Genomic DNA, 23804 nt, shown 5'->3' with positions numbered 1-23804 from the left:
AAAGGCCCCCTTTGTTCTGACTCTTTGCCTCCTGAAAGTCAGCCAATCTTCCATCCAGGTTACACACACAAGATGTTGGAGGACCTTAGCAGGCCAAGCAGCATCTATGGGAAAGAGTAAACAGCTGACGTTTCAGGCCGAGACCCTCTTTCCTGTAATACAATTGGCTCTTATTTTGTTAAGAAGCCTCATGTGCAGCAACCTATCAAAGGCCTTCAAGAGATCCAAGTAAACAACATCCATGGACTCTCCTTTGTTTATCCTGCCTGTTACTTCCTCAAATAATTCCAAAAGATTTGTCAGGCAAGATTTCTCCTTAAGGAAACCAGACAGACTTTGGCTTACTTTATCATGTGCCTCCAAATACCCCCAAACTTCATCCTTAACAATGGGCAAATTCTTTACAACCATTGAAGCCAGGCTAACTTGCCTATAATTTCATTTCTTCTGTCTTCCTTCCTTCTTAAAGAGTAGAGTGGCATTTGCAATTTCTCATCCTCTGGAACCATTCCAGAATCAAGTGATTATTGAAAGATCATTATTAATGCCTCCACAATTTCTTCAGCTACTTCCTTCCAAACCTTAGGGTGTAGTCCATCTGGTTCAAGTGATTTATCTACCATCAGATCTTTCAGCTTCCCAGCATCTTTTCCTTAATAATATCAACTACACTCACATCTGTCCCCTGATATTCTCAAATTTCTGGCATATTATTTTCTTCCACAGTAAGACTGACGCAAAACACTTATTAAGTTCCCCACCATTTCTTCGTCACCATTACCAACACTCCAGCATCATATTCCAGTGTTGCAATATCCTCTCTCACCTCTTTATATATCTGATAAAACAAACTTGTGGTGTCCTCTTTTATATCATTGGCTAGTTTACCTTCATACTTCATCTTTTCTTCCCTTCTGACTTTTTTCGTTGCCTTATGTTGGTTTTTAAAAGCTTTCCAATCCTCATTTCCCCACTAATTAATGCTATATTTTATGGACAAACAACAACGAAGGGTCTCAGCCTGAAACGTCGACTGCACCTCTTCCTACAGATGCTGCTTGGCCTGCTGCGTTCACCAGCAACTTTGATGTGTGTTGCTATATTTTATGGTCTCTTTTTTTGCCTTTATGCTGTCTTTGACTTCACTTGTCAGCCTCGGTTGCCTCATGCTCTCTTTTACAGTGGTGCTTAAGAGGGTTTTGCAAAAATATGCAGGAAATTAGGGGATATGGATCACATATAACCAGAAGAGATTTAATGCAGCATCTGGTTCATCAGACACATTGTGAGCTGAAGGGAATGTTCCTATATTGTTCTGTTCTATGTTCCTTGTCAGTACACTTTGCGTGCAGGCTTGGCTAATTTTCCGTGTTACACTGTCTGTAGATCAGTCAGCTTTGCTCATGAAAATAATCTGAACCGGCAAACCTATCACATGGTGTTTGGATGGTTGCCACCTAGATCCTCATAAACCTGATAACCAATATCCAATGAGTAGAAATACACTCCACAGATGTGTCTTCAGCAGGTTAAACAGCAACGAAGATCTTGAACTGAGTTTCATTGCTTTTCTCTACAAGCACCTCAGAAAACTTGTATAAAACTGTCAGTAACTTGGTTGAGATTAGAGACAGTGTAAATCTTTAAAAATGTATTTCCTTCCTCATGGCAGACAACCAAAGTTACTCCTTATTCTTCCCACTCATCAGATAAGTTCTATTTCATTATCATTTTCATTGGTGCAAAAGATCATTGTGATCATTATGAGGAACATGATCCAGACAGAGATAATGTGAGCACGATATCAAACTTGGCCAGAGACGAGAGAACTCGAAGAAGTAAAACAAAAAAATAGCAGATCTACAAACTCGGAGCAAACTACAAACTTTTCTCTAGCTCCTCATTTTCATTTTAACACATGACACTCCGACCTACTGTGACAATACAGGATAACATCACAGCAAATAAGACCATAAAACATAGAAGCAGAACGAGGCCATTCAACCCATGCAGTCATAGAGTCCTAAAACACTACAGCACATATACAGGCCCTTCAGCCCATCTAGTCCAGGCTGAACTGTTAATCCACCTAGCCCATTGACCTGCACCCTAATCATTGCCCTGCATACTCCTCCCATCCATGTACCAATTCAAATTTCACTTAAATGTTGAAATTAAACCCACATTCACTGTTTATGTTGCCAACTCGTTCCACACTCTCACTACCCTGAGTGAAAAAATTACCCGTCATGCTCCTCTTAAAAATTTTCACTTTCACCCATGACTTTTAGTTCTTGTCTCACCCAACCTCAGTGGAAAAAGACTACTTGCATTTACCCTATCTATACTCCTCATAATTTTCTGTACCTCAATCAAATCTCTCCTCATTCTACTACACTCTGGGGAGTAAAGTCCTAACACATTCAACCCTTCCATATAACTCAAGTCTTCAAGTCCTGGCAACATCCTCGTAAATTTTCTCTGCATTGTTAATCTTGTTGATATCCTTCCTGTAGGTTGGTGACCAGAACTGGACACGATACTCCAAATTAGGCCTCATCAAAGTCTTATGCAACTTCAACATAACATCCCAAATCCTGTGCTCAATACTTTGATTTATGAACAGCAATGTGCTAAAAGCTCTCTTTACAACCTTATCTACCTGCGAAGCCACTTTCAAGGAATTATGGATCTGCATCCCTACCACTCAGCATGTAAATCATACCTAGGATTTTCCTCCCAAATGCAACACCTCACATTCATCTGCATTAAATTCTATTTGCCATTGTTCAGCCCATTTTTCCAGCAGGTCCAGATCCCACTGCAAAGTCTGATAGCCTTTCTCGCTGTCCACTACAGCCCAATCTTGGTGCCAACCACAAAATACAGTTTACTACATTATCAGCCAAATCACTAATATAGATGATAAACAACAACAGACCTGGCACCGATCCCTACGGCATACCCGAGACATGACCTACTGCACAAAAGCCTTGCTTACGATCCTCAATCAGTCCTTGTCTATCCAAATATTTATACATCTGATCCCTTAAAATACCTCCCAATAACTTGCCCACTATTGTTGTCATGCTTACCAGCCTATAGTTTACTAGCTTATTTAGAGCTTTTTTTAAACAATTGAACAATATTATCTATCCTCCAATCCTCTCACACCTCACCTGCTGCTAAGTACATTTTAAATATCTCTGCTAGAGCCACTGCAACTTTTGCAGTAACCTCCTACAAGGTCTGAAGGAACACCTTGTCAGGCACTCACAATTTGGCCACTTTAATTTCCCTCAAGACAGCTAACACCAGCTCCTCTGTAATCTGTATATCCTCTATGTATGACCTCACTGCTGTTTTGTCTCACTTCTATAGACTCTGTGTCCATGTCCCAAGCAAATACAGATGCAACAAAATCTCCCCCATTTCGTTTGGCTCCATGCATAGATGCCACACTGATATTCAACAGGACTAATTTTGTCCCTTGCTATCCTTTTGGTCTAATATATCTCTTGAAGCCCTTGGGATTCTCCTTCACCTTGCCTTCTAGAGCAACCTCATGCCTTCTTTTAGCTCTCCTGATTCCTTTCTTAAGTGTTCACTTACATTTCTTATACTCAAGTACCTCATTTGTTTTTTCATCCTTATGCCTGCTATACACCTTTTCCTATTTCTTAACCAATGCTTCAATATCTCTCATAAACCAAGGTTCTCTAAACCTGTTATCCTTGCCTTCTATTCTGACAGAAACAGACAAACAATGTATTCCCAAAATTTAACTTTTAAATGCCTCCCACTTATGAAGCACACCTTTGCCAGAAAACAACCTATCCCAAAATCCACACTTGCCAGATCCTTTTTGGTACTATCAAAATTGGCCTTTCTCCAATATCAACTCTAGAACCAGGCCCATCTTTCTCCATAATTGTTTTAAAACTAATGTCTTTATGGTAATAATATGCAAATTGTTCCCCTATACAAACTTCCATCACCTGCCCTGCCTCATTCCTTAATAGGAGATATAGTATCGCACTCTCTCCAGATGGAACCTCTATGGAAACTTTCCTGAAATCATTTGACAAACTCTATCCATCCAGCCCCTTTACAGTATGGAAGTCCCAGTCAATAAAGTGGAAAGTTAAAATCACTTACTATCATAAACATATGTTTCTTGTAAATCTGTGACCTCTCTACAAATCTGCCTCTCTAAATCCCAATGACTATTAGTGGTCTATAATATAATCCCATTAACATGGTCATCCCTTTCTTATTCATCATAACCTCAGTAGACGAGCTCCCTAAAGCATTCTGAGTACCGTTCTGACATTTTCCATGACAAGTAATACCACTCCTCCCCAGATTATCCCATCCACCCTGTCACCTCTAAAACAACAGAACCCCAGAACATTGAGATACCAGTCCCTCCAGCAACCAAGTCTCACTAATGGCTACAATGTCATAATTCCACATTCCGATCCATGCCCTATGATCATTCGCTTTTCCTCCAATACTCCTTGTATTGAAATATACACGACACAGAACATAAGTCCCACTATGCTCAATCTTTTGATTCCCGAATTTCTATATAGGTGTAACAATATCTTTCCACTATCTGCTTTGGCACTCTGATTCCCAACCCCTGCAACCCTAGCTTAAACTCCCTGTGCAGCATAAGCAAACCTTCCCACAAGAGTATTAGTCCACCTCCACTTCAAGTGCAAATTGTTCTGCATGTACAGCCCCAACCTTCCTTGGAGAAGAGCCCAATCATCCAAATATCTAAAGCACTATCTCCTTAACCACATGTAAAACCATATTATCTTATTTCTGGCCTTAATAGCAAATGGCAAAGGTAGTAATCCTGAGATCACAATCCTGGAGGTCCTTAGCAGAGCACTTAATTCTCTGAGCTCACTTGGCAGGACCCTATCCCCCTTTCCTCCCATATCATTGATACCGCTGTAGACCATAATCTCTGACAGCTCATCCTCCCATTTGAGAACGCTGTGGACTCAATCCGAGATGTCACTGACCCTGGCACCAGGAAGGCAACATGCCATCTAGAATCTTGTTTGTCTGCAGAACCTGTTTGTACCCCTAACCATTGAATCCCCTATCACTACAGTTCGCCTCTTCTCACCCATTTCCCTTCTGAGACACAGAGCCAGACTTAGTACAAGAGATGTGATCGCAATGGCTTACCTCTGCTAGGTCTCTTCCCTCCAATAGTATCCAAAGTGGTATACCTGTTATCGAAGGGAATAACAACAAGGGTACTTTGCTCTGGCTGCTACCCTCCTTTTCTCCTCCTGAAGGTCACCCAGTTCCCTGTATCCTGCTCTTTGGATGGATCGCCCTGTATCTACCTGTTGATCAATCCATCAGCCTCTTGAATGATACCAAGTTCATCCAGCTCTAGCTCCAATTCCTTAACATGGTGTGTAAGCAGCAGCAGCTGGATGCTCTTCCTGCAGGTGTAGTTGTCATGGATGCTAAAGGTCTCCTTGTCTTCTCACATTCCATTATTTTGCCTGGCATCCCTACTGCTTGAACTATTTGAACTATACAATGGGGGGGGGGGGCGGGAGAGAGAGACAGAGACAGAGAGAGAGAGAGGAAGGAGATATATTTCTATCTATCTCTCACTCACTCACACTGGCCTGCGCACACAATGGCCACTCAAACAAACTCTGGAACTTTGTGATCAATACAGATCACCATACTACGGGAAGTTTTAGAGAGGGTGCAGAAGAAGCACACCAGAATGTTACCAAGATTGGAATGTATTAGCTAAAAGGAGAGTTGGAAAAACTTAAGACTGTTTTCTTTGGAGTATCAGAAGCTGAGAAGCAGCCAGATAGAAGTAAATAACATTGAGAAACAGATAGGGTAGTCAGGTTTTCTTCTTTAGATTGAAAATGTCAAATGCCAGAGGACATATGTTTAAAATGTAAGTGGGAAAGTTTATAGATTTGTGAAGCAGGTTTAATTTACATACAGCGAGTTAAGTGCCCGAAATGCACAGCCAGGAGAGGTGGTTGAAACACAGATGACAATAATGCTGAGGAGGCATGTAGGCAGATATCAACAGACGGAAAATGAAGGGACATGAACCATGTGTAGAAAGATGGGATCAGTTTAAATTAGCATCAAGGTTTGAACAGACTCTATGGGCTAAAGGGCCTGTTCACGTGCTGTACTGCTCTATATTCTATGATTTTGCACAATTGATGAGTTGAAGGAAAATCTGTACAATGATAAGACATTAGAGTAGATTTAGGCCATTCAGCCAATCACTCCTTCTCCATCATTCTATCTTGGCTAATTTATTATCCCTCTCAATCCCATTCCCTTTGCCTTCTCCCCATAACCGTTGAACCCCTTACTAATCAAAAACCTATCAACCTCCACTTTAAATATACCCAATGATTTGTGCTCTACAGCCATCTTTGGCATAACTTCTACACATTTACCACCTTCTGACTAAAGGAATTCCTCTTTACCACAATGGTTTAATTTACCAACCAGGTGTGAAGAAGTAGATTGAAAACATTGACGATGCATAAATAGCCACCGGGGGGCAGCAAGTCCATGTAAAAGAGAATGTGCACAGCCCATGTCTTGCTGATGTATGGGCAACAGTAGGGCAGATGCACACTCAATATTGATACTTTAGATTTCCAACTGTTCGCCCATTTTTATTTCTTGCACACTCTTAAATTACTTGAAATAACAAAGAGAAATTATAGTGTAAAAGAGAAGCTCGTTGAGCTGTACTGAGGTGGATGGGTAGGGTAATACCTGGGTGACTGCAAACAAGGTTATCTGATCAAACTGAGAAAGGCCACAGTTAAGAGTGAGAATATGGACAAAACATGTGTATTATGAAATGCAGAGCAGGAAGAAATGCCTGACAGGTCAGACTGGGCATGTTGTCTACACCTGGAGGAAAAGTAAAAATGGGAAAAACAAACAAGCTGAGCCAATATAATAGATGAACACTGATAGCCCAGTCTTGCCCTTTAAAACTCAGCCCATCTTCCTTCTGCCATTATCCTTCCATTTTTTTCCTTAGCCCCACCTGCAGACACAAAAAGGTTCCAGGTGACCACAGGGAACAACTTGCATTTCTTCCATTTCAGCGTATTGCGCTTGGTGCTTAAATTGTGATTCTGTTTACATTGGCAAAATGACCAATGGGTGACCACATTCAGTCTGCAGAGGCGACCCTGAGCATGCCATTACCTGTGACTTTAACGTGCATCACATTCCTACTATGACAATCAATCTGTAATCTCCTAAACTGCTACAAGCTCTTGGATCATTGGAACCTTTTCTGGGGAAGGGACGACCTGTACATGAGGGATGGGTTGCACCTGAACTGGAGGGGAATCAATATCCTGGCCATGAGGTTTGCTGATGCTACATAGGAGGGTTTAAGGTAGTTTTACAGGTGGCTGAGAACCAAGCCCAGGTCAGTAAGGGAAGGATCGGAGTGGAAGGTAGATAGATAGTCAGATACTTTACTGATCTCAAAGGAAATTACAGTGTCACAGTAGCATTACAAGTGCACAGATAATACAAACATTAAAAGAGAATAAAAGTTACCTTAAAAATAGATGCACAAGATTTACAAGTCAAATACTACAAGATTTCCAAGTTCACACTGACAAGATGGTGTGCAAGAATTACCATAATATTATACAGTAATGGGTGCACATTCACACCGTTCAGATATGAAGTGATTATAATACAGGTTTCCCCCACCATCTGAAGGTAGAGCGTTCCTATGAAACAGTTCGTAAGCCGGAATGTTGTAAAGCGAAGAAGCAATTACCATTTATTTATATGGGAAAAATTTGTGAGCGTTCGCAAACCCAAAGATAACCTACCAAATCATGCCAAATAACACATAAAACCTAAAATAACAGTAACATATAGTAAAAGCAGGAATGATAAGTACACAGCCTATATAAAGTAGAGGTACAGTACTTTTCCACGATCATTACTGAATTGTTCTCCGTAGCGAAAATCTCACGCAAGCGCCGTCGGCAGAAAATCTCACGCAAGCGTTGTTGGCAAAAACACGGCACAAGTGCTCTCCAGTAACCTTTAAGCTATGAAGCTGCCAAATCATACCAAATAACAGGTAAAAATACACAGCCTATATAAAGTAGAAATAATGTATGTACAGTGTAGTATCACTTACCGGAGTTGGGACAGTGCCAAGCACAATGATGATGGTGTGTTAGTCGTTGCAGGTTGGGGTGGTGCAGTGGCCCCCACCCTCCGGGCAGCGACCTGATACCGATCCGCGAAGCATGCAGGGGTACACCGGTAGCCGGGACACATCCAGCACATCTTTAACAAAAAAAGCCAAAATAAACAAGCTAATTAATTAGGTGCTGCCCGGCACGTAAATGTCGGCCCAGATCAGAGGCAATTACCGATTACATAGAGCAAGTGAAATCAGCAATTGCTTCTGATCTGAGCCGACATTTATGTGCCAGGCGGCACCTAATTAATTAGCATGTTTATTTCGGCTTTTTTCTTAAAGATGTGCTGTGTGCCTCCCGGCTACCGCTGCATTTTCCGCGAATCGGTATCTGTCCGGGGCTCGGGGGTTGGGGTGGTGGGACACTGGGGTGTCATCTCATCGTCATCTGTTTCCATGAGGGTAGGCGGGTCATCTTCTCCTATGACTGCCTGCCTCGATGTCGAAGGTCGAGGCTCGTCGTCTGCTGTGGCTGATGTGGAAGGCTTGCTTGACTGCTTAGCCTCGCGCATTTTTCTATCATACAGTTCTTTGTAAGCACTCAAACCATCCTGCAAATATGCCCTAAACAGATGTACCCTTTCAAAATTAAAATCATACTTTATCACTGCAGCGAAAATCTCACGCAGTTGCTTCACGTTCAGTTCCTGGACAACTTCACCTTTGGTCTGTTTGCTACTGTATTCGGTTTCAATTGTTATCCTTTCCTTTTGCAATTGCATCAGCTCTTCATCTATTAGTTCTTGGTTATGGGATGCCAAAACCTCTTCAACATCATCTTCGTCAACTTCCACAAGCCAAATTCACTTACTTCGTTCACCGTGATCGAAACACTTAATTATGTCTAGTTTTACGCTAAGTGTAACACACTTACGAGCTCTTTTAGGCTTTTCCGATACCTTAGAACTCATCTTGCAAATGGATGCTCACAGGCACATGTTTAAGCAATACCAGCTGGAATGCCGTTCTGAATTCGGGGGAAGAGCGGCTGCTCGGGGCGCGCGCTGATTTTTATCGCGCACTGCTTTTTTCGTAACAGTGAAAACACCTGTTAGCAAAAACAGGGAACTAATGTAGGTCTTTCATAACAGTGAGGTTTCGTAAAGCGAACATTCTAAAAGTGGGGGGCACCTGTATTGCACAGTAATGCACAAGATGTCTGCAACAGCAGAGAGTGGTAAAAAGAGCTAAGAGCTTAAACAGAGCTCTGGTAAACAGAGGTCTAACAGGAGGGAGTCATCACTTCCCGTCTATAGGTTGATTCATTATAGAAAGCCAGCCTTTCTAATCAGTTTATTGAGCCTGTTGACATCATCTGTGTTGAGGCCATTGCCTCAGCACACCAACGCATAGAAGACAATACTGGTGACAACAGACTGGTAGAACGTGTGAAGAAGAGGTCTGCATTTTCCAAAGAACCTCAGTCTCCTTAGGAAGTAGAAACAACTTTGGTCTTTATTGTACACAGCCTTTGTGTTGGTGCTCCACTCAAATCTGCTGTCCATGTACACCCTCATGTACTTATAAGCCCTTACCACATCCACGTCATCACCATTAATAGTAACAGAGAGCAGTGCAGGCTTGGTTTTCCTAAACTCCATCACCAGCTCCGTTGTCTTACTGATGTTAAGCTGCAGATGATTCAGCTTACACCATTCAACAAAGTCCTCCACCAGGGCCCTGTATTCATTCTCCTATCTTCTCTTTATACACCCAACTATTGCTGAGTCAGCAGAGAATTTCTGCAGATGACATGACTCAGTGTTGTATCCAAAGTCTGATGCATACAGGGTAAACAGGAAGGGAGGCAATACCATCCCCTGTGGGGCCCCAGTGCTGCTTATAGCCATGTCTGACACACAGCTCTGAAGATGCACAAACAGTATTCTGCCAGTCAGGTAGTCCATTATCCAGGATACAATGGAAGTGTCAACCTGCATTGAAAGGAGCTTTACCCCAGCAATGAGAGCTGTATGGTATTGAAGGCATCGGAGAAATCAAAAAACATGATCCTCACAGTGCTGCCCTGCTTATCCAAATGGGATTATGCTCTGTTCAGCAGGTAGATTACAGCATCATTGACTCCAATGTGCTCCTGGTAGACTGATTTGATCAGGGCTCGGAGGTGAGCCAGGACCAACCTCTCCAGGGTCTTCATGATGTGTGAGGTCAGGACTACTGGATGGTAGTATTCAATACTTTCGGTCGGCCTTTCTTGAGTACTGGGACCACACATGATTGTTTCCACACAGTCGGGACCCTTCCCAGGCTGTGACTTGGATTGAAAATGTACTGGTCACTCCACACAACTGCTCAGCACACTCCTTCAGGACCTTCACACCATCCAGTCCTGCGTCTGAGTTTCCCCAGAGCCCTTCTCATCTGCTGAATAATGAAGATGAGTACATAATGACTGGGGAGTTGGTGGAAGGTGATGGCTGGGGGCAGTGAAGATTGGGAACAATAGCAGTTCGTATATGGAGGTGTGGATGGTAGGTGCATAGGAAGGAGCAGATGTAGACAGTGGTAGCCTATGTTGTTCATCCACGTGTTGAACTGGAGGGAGGAGGGGAAGTGTTGGTGCTGAGGAAGCATTAGGTGCCTCGGTACCTGGACTGGTGTGCTGAGAGGGGTGTGAACAGGAAGGCAAGTGTCAAACCTATTGAAGAACTGGTTTAACTCATTAGCCCATTCACGGCATCATTCCAAGTCTCTACAACTAGGCTGATTGAAGCCAATATTGTTCTCTATGCCACCCGTGTGCTACTTTGCCCAAGCTTGTTCTGCAGCTCTCTCCTGTATTCCTCTTTCGTTACCTTGATCTTCTGCTTTAAATCCCTCTGCACGTTTCAACTCCTCCCTGTCTCCTGATCTAAAGACTCTCTTCTTGTGCTTGAGAAGAGCCTTCAGAAGCACAGCAAACCTACTTCCCTTCCTCTTACCGCACTGTAGACTCCATTCACAGTCGCGTTGGGATCTGACATTTGCTCGTGTAACCATGTCTTGGCGAAACACATAACGCCACATTCCTGGTATTTGTTGTGTCCTCGCAAGTATTACTAGTTCCTCCATTTTATTTGCCAGCGATCTTGCGTTCCACATAATGGTAGACGGGAGATATGGTTTTTACCTCCATCTGTTGTTGCACTGCTTTTTACTTTGATCTGCACCCTTGGTATCTCCATCTCAGCTAATCCAGAATATTGAGCTTCTGCAGGGCAAACAAAGGCTGCTTCCCGGCTACTAGTAGCTGCTCCCTCATATACAGGTGTCCCCCACTTTTCGAACGTTAGCTTTAGGACACCTCGCTGTTATGAAAGACCTACATTAGTTACCTGTTTTCGCTAACAGAAGGTGTTTTCACTGTTACGAAAAAAGGCAGCGCACGCCCTGAGCAGCCAAGCTCCTCCCCTGGAACTGCATTCCAGCTGACATTGCTTAAACACGTGCCCGTGAGCATCTGTGCTTTATGACGATTTATTTTGAGCATCCATTTGCAAGATGAGTTCTAAGGTATCAGAAAAGCCTAAAAGAGCTCGTAAGGGTGTTACACTTGGCGTAAAACTAGACATAAGTATGCGTTTCGATCATGGTGAACGAAGTAAGGACAAAGTGAGTTTGGCTTGTGGAAGTCGATGAAGATGATGTTGAAGAGGTTTTGGCATCCCATGACCAAGAACTGATAGATGAAGAGCTGACACAATTGCAAGAGGAAAGGATAACAATCGAAACTGAATGCAGTAGCGGACCGAAAGTGAAGTCTTCCAGGAACTGAACATGAAGCAACTGCATGAGATTTTCGCTGCAATGATTGCAGAAAAGTACGACTTTAATTGTGAAAGAGTACGTAGGTTTAGGGCATATTTGCAGGATGGTTTGAGTGCTTACAAAGAACTGTATGATAGAAAAATGCGTGAGGCTAAGCAGTCAAGCATACTGTCGTTTTTCAAGCCTTCCACAACAGCCACAGCAGACAATGAACCTCGAGCTTCGACATCGAGGCAGGCAGACACAGAAGAAGATGACCTGCCTGCCCTGATGGGAACAGACAACAATGAGATGACACCCCAGTGTCCCACCACCCCAACCTCCGGGCCGCGAACCGATACATTGCCATGAAGTATGCAGTGGTGCAGCGGTAGCTGGGATGCACCCAGCACATCTTTAAGAAAAAAAGCCAAAATAAACATGCATATAATTACATGTCAGGCGGCACCTAATTAATTAGCTTGTTTATTTCGGCTTTTTTCTTAAAGATGTGCTGGGTGTGCCCCGGCTACCGCTGCACCACTGCATCCTTCGCGGATCGGTGTCAGTCCACGGCCTGGAGGTTGGGGACCACTGCACCACCCCAACCTCCGACGACTCAGCCTAACACACCATCATCGGTATTCTCGGCGCTGTCTTCCCGATTCTGGTAAGTGATATTGCACTGTACATACATTATTTCTACTTTATATAGATTGTGTATTTTTATGTGTCATTTGGTATGATTTGGCAACTTTATAGCTTAAAGGTTACTGGAGAGAATGTTTCTGCCGAGAGCGCTTGCACTGTGCTTCTTCCGAGAGTGCTTGCATGAGATTTTCGCTATGGTCGTCAGTGCGGCAATGATTGTAGAAAAGTATTACTACTTTATACAGGCTGTGTATTTATCATATCATTCCTGCTTTTACTATATGTTAGTGTTATTTTAGGTTTTATGTGTTATTTGGCATGATTTGGTAGGTAATATTTTGGGTCTGCGAACGCTCACAAATTTTCCCCATATAACTAAATGGTAATTGCTTCTTCACTTTACGACATTCCGGCTTACGAACGGTTTCATAGGAACGCTCTACCTTCGGATGGCGGGGGAAGCCTGTATACAATAATGCCTCTGCTACTATAGTCACAGCACTCAATGGAATAAAGTATTCTGAGGGCCAGAAGGATGATGAAAATATTCTTAAACAGATTAATGTCCATGTAAGTTCATCACCCTTACCCATAATATTCCTAGCATTAAAATATGCACACTTCAAACTGTTGGACCCATCATACCTACTATTTTGATGTTGCTTAAGATGTCAGGAAGAATATTGAAAGACAAAATCGAAATAACAGGTGGGTCTGACAGTTTAAAGTGAGCATTATGAGTAAGTGTGATGAACTTAGAGCATGGATCAGTGCATGGAACTATGCTGTTGCAGCCATTAGTGAAACTTAGTTGAGAGAGGGGCAGGAATGGGTGATTAATATTCCAGGTTTTCGAAGTTTTAGAAAAGATAGAGGAGGGGGTAATAAGGATGGGAACTGCACAATTAATCAGGGACAATATCACAGCTGCACCCAAGACAGACATAAAAGAGGGGTCAGACAGTCCATCTGGGTAGAACTCAGAAATAGGAAGGGTGCAATCACACATAGGATTGTACCACAGACCCCCTAATAGCCACCGGGACATTTAGGAAGAGGTATGTAATCAGATTAAAGAAATGTGTAAAAAAAAAAAGAAAAATAATAGGGGATTTCAACTTCCCTAATATAAACTGGGACTTTCTTCGTGTCAGGGGTTTAGATGGGGCATTCAGGAAGATTTCTTAACAAGAGGAGGGGCTGTACTGGACCTTGTATTGGGTAATGAGACTGGCCAGGTGACTGACCTTTCAGTGGGTGAACAGGTTGGGAACAATGACCACAACTTCTTAACTTTCAAAATAGCTACAGACAAAGACAGGTATGGTCCTTGTGGGAGAGTTTTAAATTGGAGTGGAGCAAATTACAGAGGTATTAGGCAGGAACTAAGAAGTTGGGAACACCTTTTCTCTGGCAAGTCCACATCAGACATGTGGAGGGTGTTTAAAGATCAATTGCACAGAATGCAGGGAAGTTACATTCCTGTTAGAGGGAATTTAGTCAAGAAGAAAAAGGAAAAGTATGTAAAGCTTTGGAAGTCAGGATCAAACAAAGCATATTAGGAGTATAAAGAAGCCAGAGGGACTGTGAAAAGAACTAAAGAGAGAATTAGGAAAGCCAGGAGGGGCTGTGAAAAGTCCTTGGCAAGTTAGATTAAGGTGAATCTCAGGATATTCTACGTATACATACATCAAGAGCAAGAGGATAACTGGGGAGAGGGTGGGACCACTCAAGAATAAAGGGTGAAACATTTGTTTGGATGCGGAGAATGTGTGAGGTACTTAATAAAATATTTTGCTTTAGTATTTACCAAGGAAAAAGATATAGAGGACCAAGAGATTAGTGCTGAGTGTATAAATACATTTGGGCATTTAGAGTCGAACAGGAAGTGCTGGGTCTGCTAATGAGTATTAAACTGGATGTTGCCAGGGCCTGAAGGGATTTACCCCAGATTATTGAAGGAGGCAAGAGACAAGATTGCTGGGTTCTTGATCAATACCTTTGTGTCCTCCCCAGCCATAGGCGAGGTCCCGGAGGACTGGCGAGTTGCTAGTGTTGTACTTCTATTTAAGAAGGGAACAAGGGACCAGTAAGTCTCACGCAGTTGTAGGGAAATTGCTGGAGCAAATTCTCAGGGATAGGATATATGAGCATTTGGAAAACAATGGCCTAATTAGGGAGAGCCAGAATGGCTTTGTGCCATACCAACTTCATTAAGGTTTTTGGCAAGGTGACGAGAAGGATTGATGAGGATAGGGCAGTGGATATTGTCTACGTGGATTTTAATAAGGTGTTTTACAAATTTCTCATGGAAGGCTAATCCAGGAGATTAAGTGGCATCGGGGCCCCGTCAAATTGACTGTTTGAATTCAGAAGTGACTTGCACATAGAAGACAGAGGGTAGTAGTTGAAAGGACATATTCGAGCTGGAGGTCTGTAATTAGTGGTGTTCTGCAGGGATCTTTGCTGGAACTTCTGCTGTTTGTAATGTATAAATGACCTGGATGAAAATATAGATGGGTAGGTTTGCAGATGATACCATGATTAGTGGAGTTGTGGATAGTGTAGAAGACTTGGTAACGAATACAGCACAATATAGATCATCTACAGATACGGGCAGAGAAATGGCAGATGGAGTTTAACCCAGATAAATGTGAGGTATTGCACCTTGGCACGGCAAATGCAAGGAGATAGTATACTGTTAAGGGCAAGATTCTTCAGTGTTGCTGAGCAGAGAGATCTTGGGATCCAAGTTCACAGCTCTTTGAAAGTGACTACACAGGTCGTTAGGGTGGTTAAGAAGGCTTATGGAATGCTTGCTTTTATTAGTCAAGGCATTGAGTTCAAAAGTCAAAAGGTTATGCTGCAACTTTATAAAACTCTGGTTAGGCAACATCTGGAGTACTGCATACAGTTCTGGTCACTCCACTATAGGAAGGACGTTGAAGCTTTAGAGAAGGTGCAGAAGGGGTTCATCAGGATGCCGCCTCAATTAGAGGGCACGTGCTATTACGAGAGGCTGGATAAACTTGAGTGGTTTTCTCTGAGGTGCCAGAGGCCGAGGGGAGACCTGATGGAGGTTTATAAGATTATGAGAGACATATATAGGGTGGACAGACAGTTTCTGTTTCCCAGGGTTGAAATCTCTAATATCAGAGGACATGCATTGAAGGTGAAAGGGAGTAGATTCAAGGGTGAGTGGTAAGTTGTGTTTTTTTTTAAACGCAGAATCATGGATGCCTGGAATGCATTGCTTGGTATGGTGGTAGAGGCAAATACAGTAGAGGCTTTTAAAAGACAAATGTCTTACAGGCATATAGGAAGGTGGAGGGATATGGCCATGGTGTAGGTAGGAGGGATTAGTACTTGGGTGTTTTTGATTTGTTTTTTAGCCAGTTCAACATAACATTGTGGCCAAATGGCCTACGCGATATTGTTCTGTGTTCTATATTCTTCATTGTAGTCCATAGCAAGTTGGAGGAATAGCACCTCATCTTTCATCGAGCCACGTTGCAGCCTTTTTAACAATATTAAAAACTACAAATTCAGGCAACTTGATTTTTCTGTTTTCTGTCTCAGAACATAGAACAATTCAGCACAGTGCTTGCCCTTCGGCCACAATGTTGTGCCAAGCTACATAAACCTACTCCACAATCAATATAATCCTTCTCTCCTGCACAACCTATGACACCACATTTTTCCAACATCCATGTGCCTATCTAAGAGTCTTTTAAATGTCCCTGCTTCATTAGCCTTTACTACTAGCCACAGCAGTATGTTCCTGACACCTAATGCTCTCTGTGTTTAAAAAAATCACCACTAAACTTTCCTCCATTCACCTTAAACTGATGTGCTCAGGTACTGGCAATTGCTGCCGTGATAAAATGTCACTGGTTATCCACTCTATCTATGCCTCTCATTATCAAGTCAACTCATCCTCTTTCACTCCAAAGATAAAAGCATTAGCTTGCTCAAACTTTCTCCATAAGACATGTTCTCTAATCTGGGCAGCATCGTCAATCTTCTCTGCATCCTCTCTGAAGCTTCCAATCTTTCCTGTAATGAGGTGAACAGAATTGAACACAACACTCTAAAGTTTCCCCAACCAGAGTTTTATAGAGTTGCAACATTACCTCTCAACTCTTGAACTCAATTCCCCAACAAATGAAGACCCAATCAACTTGCATGGCAACTCTGAAATCACTTGGACCCCAAGATCCCTCTGTTCGTCCACATTGCTAAGAATCCTACCATTAACCTCATACACTGCCTTCAAGTTTGATCTTCCAAAATGTATCACTGCACATCTATCTGGATTGAATTCTGTTGGCACTTCTCAGCTCAGCTCTGTATCCTGTCCATATTCCATTCTACATACTTTCAATGTCCTATTGTAATCTATGGCAACCTCCTACACTATGCACAACACCACAAAACTTCAGCTTATCTGTAAACTTACTAACTCATCTTCCCAATTACTCATCCAAGTCGAGTATAAACATCACAATGAGTTAGGCAGCCCCAGTAAAGATTTCTGCGGACAGCATTAGTGACTAGTTTCCAGTCTAATTTCAATCCTGGGAATGCTTCTAGAGTGATTGGGGAAAAGTTCAAAACAGACATGAACCAAATTGGTAAAGGTGCTGAGGAAGAGGATTTCTTGGAATGTATGCGGGATGGTTTTTTGAACCAACATGTCGAGAAACCAACTAGAGAGCAGGCTATTCTAGACTGGGTTTTGAGCAATGAGGAAGGGTTAATTAGCAATCTCGTTGTGAGAGGCCCCTTGGGTAAGAGTGACCATAATATGGTGGAATTCTTCATTGAGATGGAGAGTGACATAGTTAATTCAGAAACAAAGGTTCTGAACTTAAAGAGGGGTAACTTTGAAGGTATGAGACGTGAATTAGCTAAGATAGACTGGCAAATGACACTTAAAGGATTGACGGTGGATATGCAATGGCAAGCATTTAAGGATTGCATGGATGAACTACAACAATTGTTCATCCCAGTTTGGCAAAAGAATAAATCAAGGAAGGTAGTGCACCCGTGGCTGACAAGAGAAATTAGGGATAGTATCAATTCCAAAGAAGAAGCATACAAATTAGCCAGAATAAGTGGCTCACCTGAGGACTGGGAGAAATTCAGAGTTCAGCAGAGGAGGACAAAGGGCTTAATTAGGAAGGGGAAAAAAGATTATGAGAGAAAACTGGCAGGGAACATAAAAACTGACTGTAAAAGGTTTTATAGATATGTAAAAAGGAAAAGACTGGTAAAGACAAATGTAGGTTCCCTACAGACAGAAACAGAAGAATTGATTATGGGGAGCAAGGACATGGCAGACCAATTGAATAATTACTTTGGTTCTGTCTTCACTAAGGAGGACATAAATAATCTTCCAGAAATAGTAGGGGACAGGGGGTCCAGTGAGATGGAGGAACTGAGCGAAATACATGTTAGTAGGGAAGTGGTGTTGGGTAAATTGAAGGGATTAAAGGCAGATAAATCCCCAGGGCCAGATGGTCTGCATCCCAGAGTGCTTAAGGAAGTAGCCCAAGAAATAGTGGATGCATTAGTGATAATTTTTCAAAACTCGTTAGATTCTGGACTAGTTCCTGAGGATTGGAGGGTGGCTAATGTAACCCCACTTTTTAAAAAAGGAGGGAGAGAGAAACCGGGGAATTATAGACCGGTTAGCCTAACGTCTGTGGTGGGGAAACTGCTGGAGTCAGTTATAAAAGATGTGATATCAGCACATTTGGAAAGCGGTGAAATCATCGGACAAAGTCAGCATGGATTTGTGAAAGGAAAATCATGTCTGACGAATCTCATAGAATTTTTTGAGGATGTAACTAGTAGAGTGGATAGGGGAGAACCAGTGGATGTGGTATATTTGGATTTTCAAAAGGCTTTTCACAAGGTCCCACACAGGAGATTAGTGTGCAAACTTAAAGCACACACTATTGGGGGTAAGGTATTGATGTGGATAGGGAATTGGTTAGCAGACAGGAAGCAAAGAGTGGGAATAAACGGGACCTTTTCAGAATGGCAGGCAGTGACTAGTGGGGTACCGCAAGGCTCAGTGCTGGGACCCCAGTTGTTTACAATATATATTAATGACTTGGATGAGGGAATTAAATGCAGCATCTCCAAGTTTGCGGACGACACGAAGCTGGGCGGCAGTGTTAGCTGTGAGGAGGATGCTAAGAGGATGCAGGGTGACTTGGATAGGTTGGGTGAGTGGGCAAATTCATGGCAGATGCAATTTAATGTGGATAAATGTGAAGTTATCCACCTTGGTGGCAAAAATAGGAAAACAGATTATTATCTGAATGGTGGCCGATTAGGAAAAGGGGAGGTGCAACGAGACCTGGGTGTCATTATACACCAGTCATTGAAAGTGGGCATGCAGGTACAGCAGGCGGTGAAAAAGGCGAATGGTATGCTGGCACTTATAGCGAGAGGATTCGAGTACAGGAGCAGGGAGGTACTACTGCAGTTGTACAGGCCTTGGTGAGACCACACCTGGAGTATTGTGTGCAGTTTTGGTCCCCTAATCTGAGGAAAGACATCCTTGCCATAGAGGGAGTACAAAGAAGGTTCACCAGATTGATTCCTGGGATGGCAGGACTTTCATATGAAGAAAGACTGGATGAACTGGGCTTGTACTCGTAGGAATTTAGAAGATTGAGGGGGGATCGGATTGAAACGTATAAAATCCTAAAGGGATTGGACAGGCTAGATGCAGGAAGATTGTTCCCGATGTTGGGGAAGTCCAGAACGAGGGGTCACAGTTTGAGGATAAAGGGGAAGCCTTTTAGGACCGAGATTAGGAAAAACTTCTTCACACAGAGAGTGGTGAATCTGTGGAATTCTCTGCCACAGGAAACAGTTGAGGCCAGTTCATTGGCTATATTTAAGAGGGAGTTAGATATGGCCCTTGTGGCTACGGGGATCAGGGGGTATGGAGGGAAGGCTGGTGCAGGGTTCTGAGTTGGATGATCAGCCACGATCATAATAAATGGCGGTGCAGGCTCGAAGGGCCGAATGGCCTACTCCTGCACCTATTTTCTATGTTTCTATGTGGGGTAGGAGATTTTAAAACACAGAACAGTGAGTGATTGGAATACATTGCCAGGGTTGGTCGCGGAAACAGATACGATAGAGGCATTAAAGTATTTCGTGGATAGTCACACGAATATGTAGAGAATTGAGGGATGTGCTAACAGGGATGAGTTTAATTGTCTTTGGCTTAGTTGGTTCTGCACAACATTATGAGCTAAAGGACCTGTTCCTGTGCGTGTTCTATGTTCTAACTTCTATAACACTGCTACACCTAGAGAATACCCACCTGGTTACAAAGAGAAAATGCTCTTTGGGTCAACAAAGAAGACCCAAGATCAGGATAGAACCTGGGTCTCTGAAGCTGTAAGGTAGTGGTTCTACTAGCTATGCCTCTGTACTGCCCACTTTGCCAGAGGTTACTGTCATTAAGCTGCCCTGTGGTCAAAGTCAAATTCAAGTCTGTTGTGTACAAGAGCATTCAGGCACAGGTGCAATGAAAATCTTACTTGCAGCAGCGATAAAGGCATGAGGCATCAGATAGGCTGCATTCACATTAAAAACAAATTTGAACACAACTGCTATAAAAAAACAGAATTAGAACAAGTAAATGTCTATTTTACTGCAATCAAAGTGGTCATATTCTTGCTAAACTCTAGCAATGTCTAATCGAATGAATCAGCTTCTCCAGTCTATTTCACTCTAAACTTCATTTTCAAACATATTTCAAAATTTTATTGTCATAATCCCATAAAAAGGCCTTTCCTTCTATCAGCATTTATGCCTCGAGCTGTGCAGGCATCAAGCTTTCAACTCTACTTACTCCTTTGGTGGATTTAAATCTTCTGGACAAGGTTCAAAAAAACGAAGCACTTCTGCACACTGGGAGATCATAGGTGGCAGTCGCACCAGAGCCTAGAGTAAATTAAATAAAGAGTTATTCACTGCCAATCAACAACGTAGTTTCACACAAGCATTCACCATAGGATTCATTTCATCACATGACCATCAATTTTCCTCCTGTAATGCACACAAACTATGTGAAAGAACAACCCAGCTCATCATCCCATTACTCCAGCCTCTCCTCATATCCCTGCAAATTCTATAGAAGTTTGTCAAAAATTTATATGTCACGCTGAATCTTCACAAACTCTTAAAGAAGTAAAGACACTGCTGTGCGTTCTTTCTAATTGCACTTATCTAATCTTCTAGAATTGACTAATCTAGAAGATTAAGAGGCTGGGAGGAAGGAGTTTAGGAATGAAATTAGGAGAGCCCAAAGGGGACATGAGAAGGCCTTGGTGAGCAGGATTAAGGAAAACCCCAAGGCATTCTACAAGTATGTGAAGAGCAAGAGGATAAGACATGAGAGAATAGGATCAAGTGTGACAGTGGCAAAGTCTGCATGGAACTGGAGGAGGATAGCAGTAATAATGAATATTTTGCTGCAGTAGTAATGAATACTTTGCTTCAGTATTCACTATGGAAAAGGATCTTGGCAATTGTAGGGATGACTTACAGTGGATTAAAAAGCTTGAGCATATAGACATTAAGAAAGAGGATGTGCTGGAGTTTTTGGAAAGCATCAAGTTGGATAAGTCTCCAGGACTGGATGAAATGTACCCCAGACTACTGTGGGAGGTGAGGGAGGAGACTGCTGAGCCTCTGCATCATCAATGGACTCGGGAGAGGTTCTGGAGGATTGGAGGGTTGCAGATGTTGTCCCCTTATTCAAGAAAAGGAGTAGAGATATCCCAGGAAATTATAGACCAGTGAGTCTTACTTCGGAGGTTGGTAAGTTGATGGAAAAGATCCTGAGAAGCAGGATTTATGAACATTTGGAGAGGCATAATATGATTAGGAATAGTCAGCATGGTTTTGTCAAAGGCAGGTTGCGCCTTACCAGCCTGATTGAATTTTTGAGGATGTGACGAAACACATTCATGAAGGTAGAGCAGTAGATGTAGTGTATACGGATTTCAGCAAGGCATTTGATAAGGTACCCCATGCCAGGCTTATTGAGAAAGTAAGGAGGCATGGTATCCAAGGGGACCTTGCTTTGTGGATCCGGAATTCACTTGCTCACAGAAGGCAAAGAGTGGTTGCAGATGGGTCATATTCTGCATGGAGGTTGGTGACCAGTGGTGTGCCTCAGGGATCTGTTCTGGGACCCCTTCTCTTCGTGATTTTTAAAAAAAATGACCTGAATAAGGAAGTGAAGGGATAGGTTAGTAAATTTGCTGATGACACAAAGGTTGGGGGTGTTGTGGATAGTATGGAGGACTGGCAGAGGTTACAGCGGGACAATGGTGCTTGGATTGGGGAGCATGCCTTATGAGAATAGGTTGGGTGAACTCAGCCTTTTCTCTTGGAGCGCCAGAGAATGAGAGGTGACCTGATAGAGGTGTATAGGATGATGAGAGCCATTGATCTTGTGGATAGTCAGAGGCTTTTTCCCAGGGCTGAAATGGCTAACACGAGAGGGCACAGTTTTAAGGTGCTTGAAAGTAGGTACAGAGGAGATGTCAGGGGTAAGTTTTTTTCACAGGGAGAGTAGTGAGTGCGTGGAATGCGCTGCCAGCATGGTGGTGGAGGCCGATGGGTACATGGAGCTTAGAAAAAATAGAGGGCTATGGATAATCCTAGTTAATTTCTAAAGTAAGTACAGGTTCAGCACAGCATTGTGGGCCAAAGGGCCTGTACTGTGCTGTAAGCTTTCTATGTTTCTATTATATGCTGGGCCCAGGAGATGTTCTCCAAAATAATAACACCAAGGAATTTTAAAGTTGCTGACCATCTCCAACTCTGATCCTTCAATGAAGACTGGCTCATGGATCTCATTTCTTCCTCCTGAAGTCAATAATCAGCTCCTTGATCTTGCAGACATTGAAAAAAGGCTGTTGTTATGGCACCACCCAGCCAGATTTCCAATGTCCCTCCTACTTGCTAATTCATCACCACTTTCACATCACGACCAAGCATATGTTCCCTCCTTTATCCTTGAATGGACCTTCCCTTTCCTTGGTTAACCACTTTCTCTTGATGTATGCATTGAATGCCTTGGGATTATTTAATCCTCCCTGCAGGAGCTTACATGGCCCATACTGGCTCTCCTACTTTCTTCTGAGTTCTTTGCTAGCTTCATCATAGTTCTCAAGAGCTCAGTTTGGCCTTAACTCTCTAAAACTTACATACTCTTCTTTTCTCTTCTTGACTAAATTCACCATCTAATTCATAATCTAAGGTTCCTTCACCTTGCCATCCTTGTCCTTCCTTCTTACTGGAACATACCTGCTTGTACTGTATTCTGTGCAATTTGCCTTTAAACACCCACTACATGCGAAATAATGAAGTGTCCAAAAATAGCTGTTCCCAAATAACTTTCCATAGCTCCTGCCTAAGACTCTCATAATTTATCATGACCAAATTTAACACTCACCCACAAAGTCCATACTAATCCTTAGTCATAGCTATCATAAAACTTAAGGAGTTATGATCACTCTTCCCTAACTTCCCAATAAAGTCAGTCACCTAACCAGACTCTTTTTGCCATACCGGATGCAGTTTAGGGCTTCCTTTTGTTGGACTACTTGCTGCCTGGCTACACCTAACAAATTATGCCCCATCTAAACATCTTGCGCTGAGAAGGCCTTGGCCTATATAACTGGCTGCTGGCTTTACTTTGTAACATCTGGTCAACAGCAAAGCATCCATCAGGCAGTTTATTGATTTCAGGACAATATCATCAGCTTCTCACGATGATTTACCAAGCCTCTCCACATGGCCTTTGAAAATGGATCCTCAACTTCTGCATTAGGAAACCACGGTCAGTGTGGATCAGGAATAACATCTCCACCATGCTGACAATCAACATAAGCACATCTCAGGATGTATGGTTAGTGCACTGTTTTATGCTCCCTACATTCAAGTCTATGTGGCGAGCCACAACTCAAACGCCATCTATAAATTCACAGATGACACCACTGTTGTTGGTAAAATCTCAGATGGCAAAGAGGAGGCGTACTTAAGTGAGACAGATCAGCTGGTTGTGTGGTGCTACAAC

The 23804-nt window shown here is 42.7% G+C and overlaps 1 protein-coding gene across 6 annotated transcripts in view; it reads right to left on the bottom strand.

Annotated features, from left to right (window-relative positions):
- Positions 1 to 23804, bottom strand: part of sh3pxd2aa (SH3 and PX domains 2Aa) — a 315062-nt gene that overhangs the window by 163845 nt on the left and 127413 nt on the right. For 5 of the 6 annotated variants that reach the window (XR_011882687.1, XR_011882688.1, XR_011882689.1 and 2 more), the window contains exon 5: positions 20565 to 20656. Coding sequence is in view for 2 of the 6 variants with exons in the window: in XM_072239102.1 (XP_072095203.1) it covers positions 20565 to 20656 (92 nt within the window). In the remaining 4 variants the exon portion in view is untranslated. Of the gene's footprint in view, positions 1 to 20564; positions 20657 to 23804 lie in introns of those variants that run through there. The other variant, XM_072239105.1, reaches the window with a different exon arrangement.

This window comes from Mobula birostris, chromosome 21 (genome assembly GCF_030028105.1).
Source record: "Mobula birostris isolate sMobBir1 chromosome 21, sMobBir1.hap1, whole genome shotgun sequence".
NCBI classification, from domain to species: domain Eukaryota; kingdom Metazoa; phylum Chordata; class Chondrichthyes; order Myliobatiformes; family Myliobatidae; genus Mobula; species Mobula birostris.
This window is presented reverse-complemented; position numbering and strand designations above follow the sequence as displayed.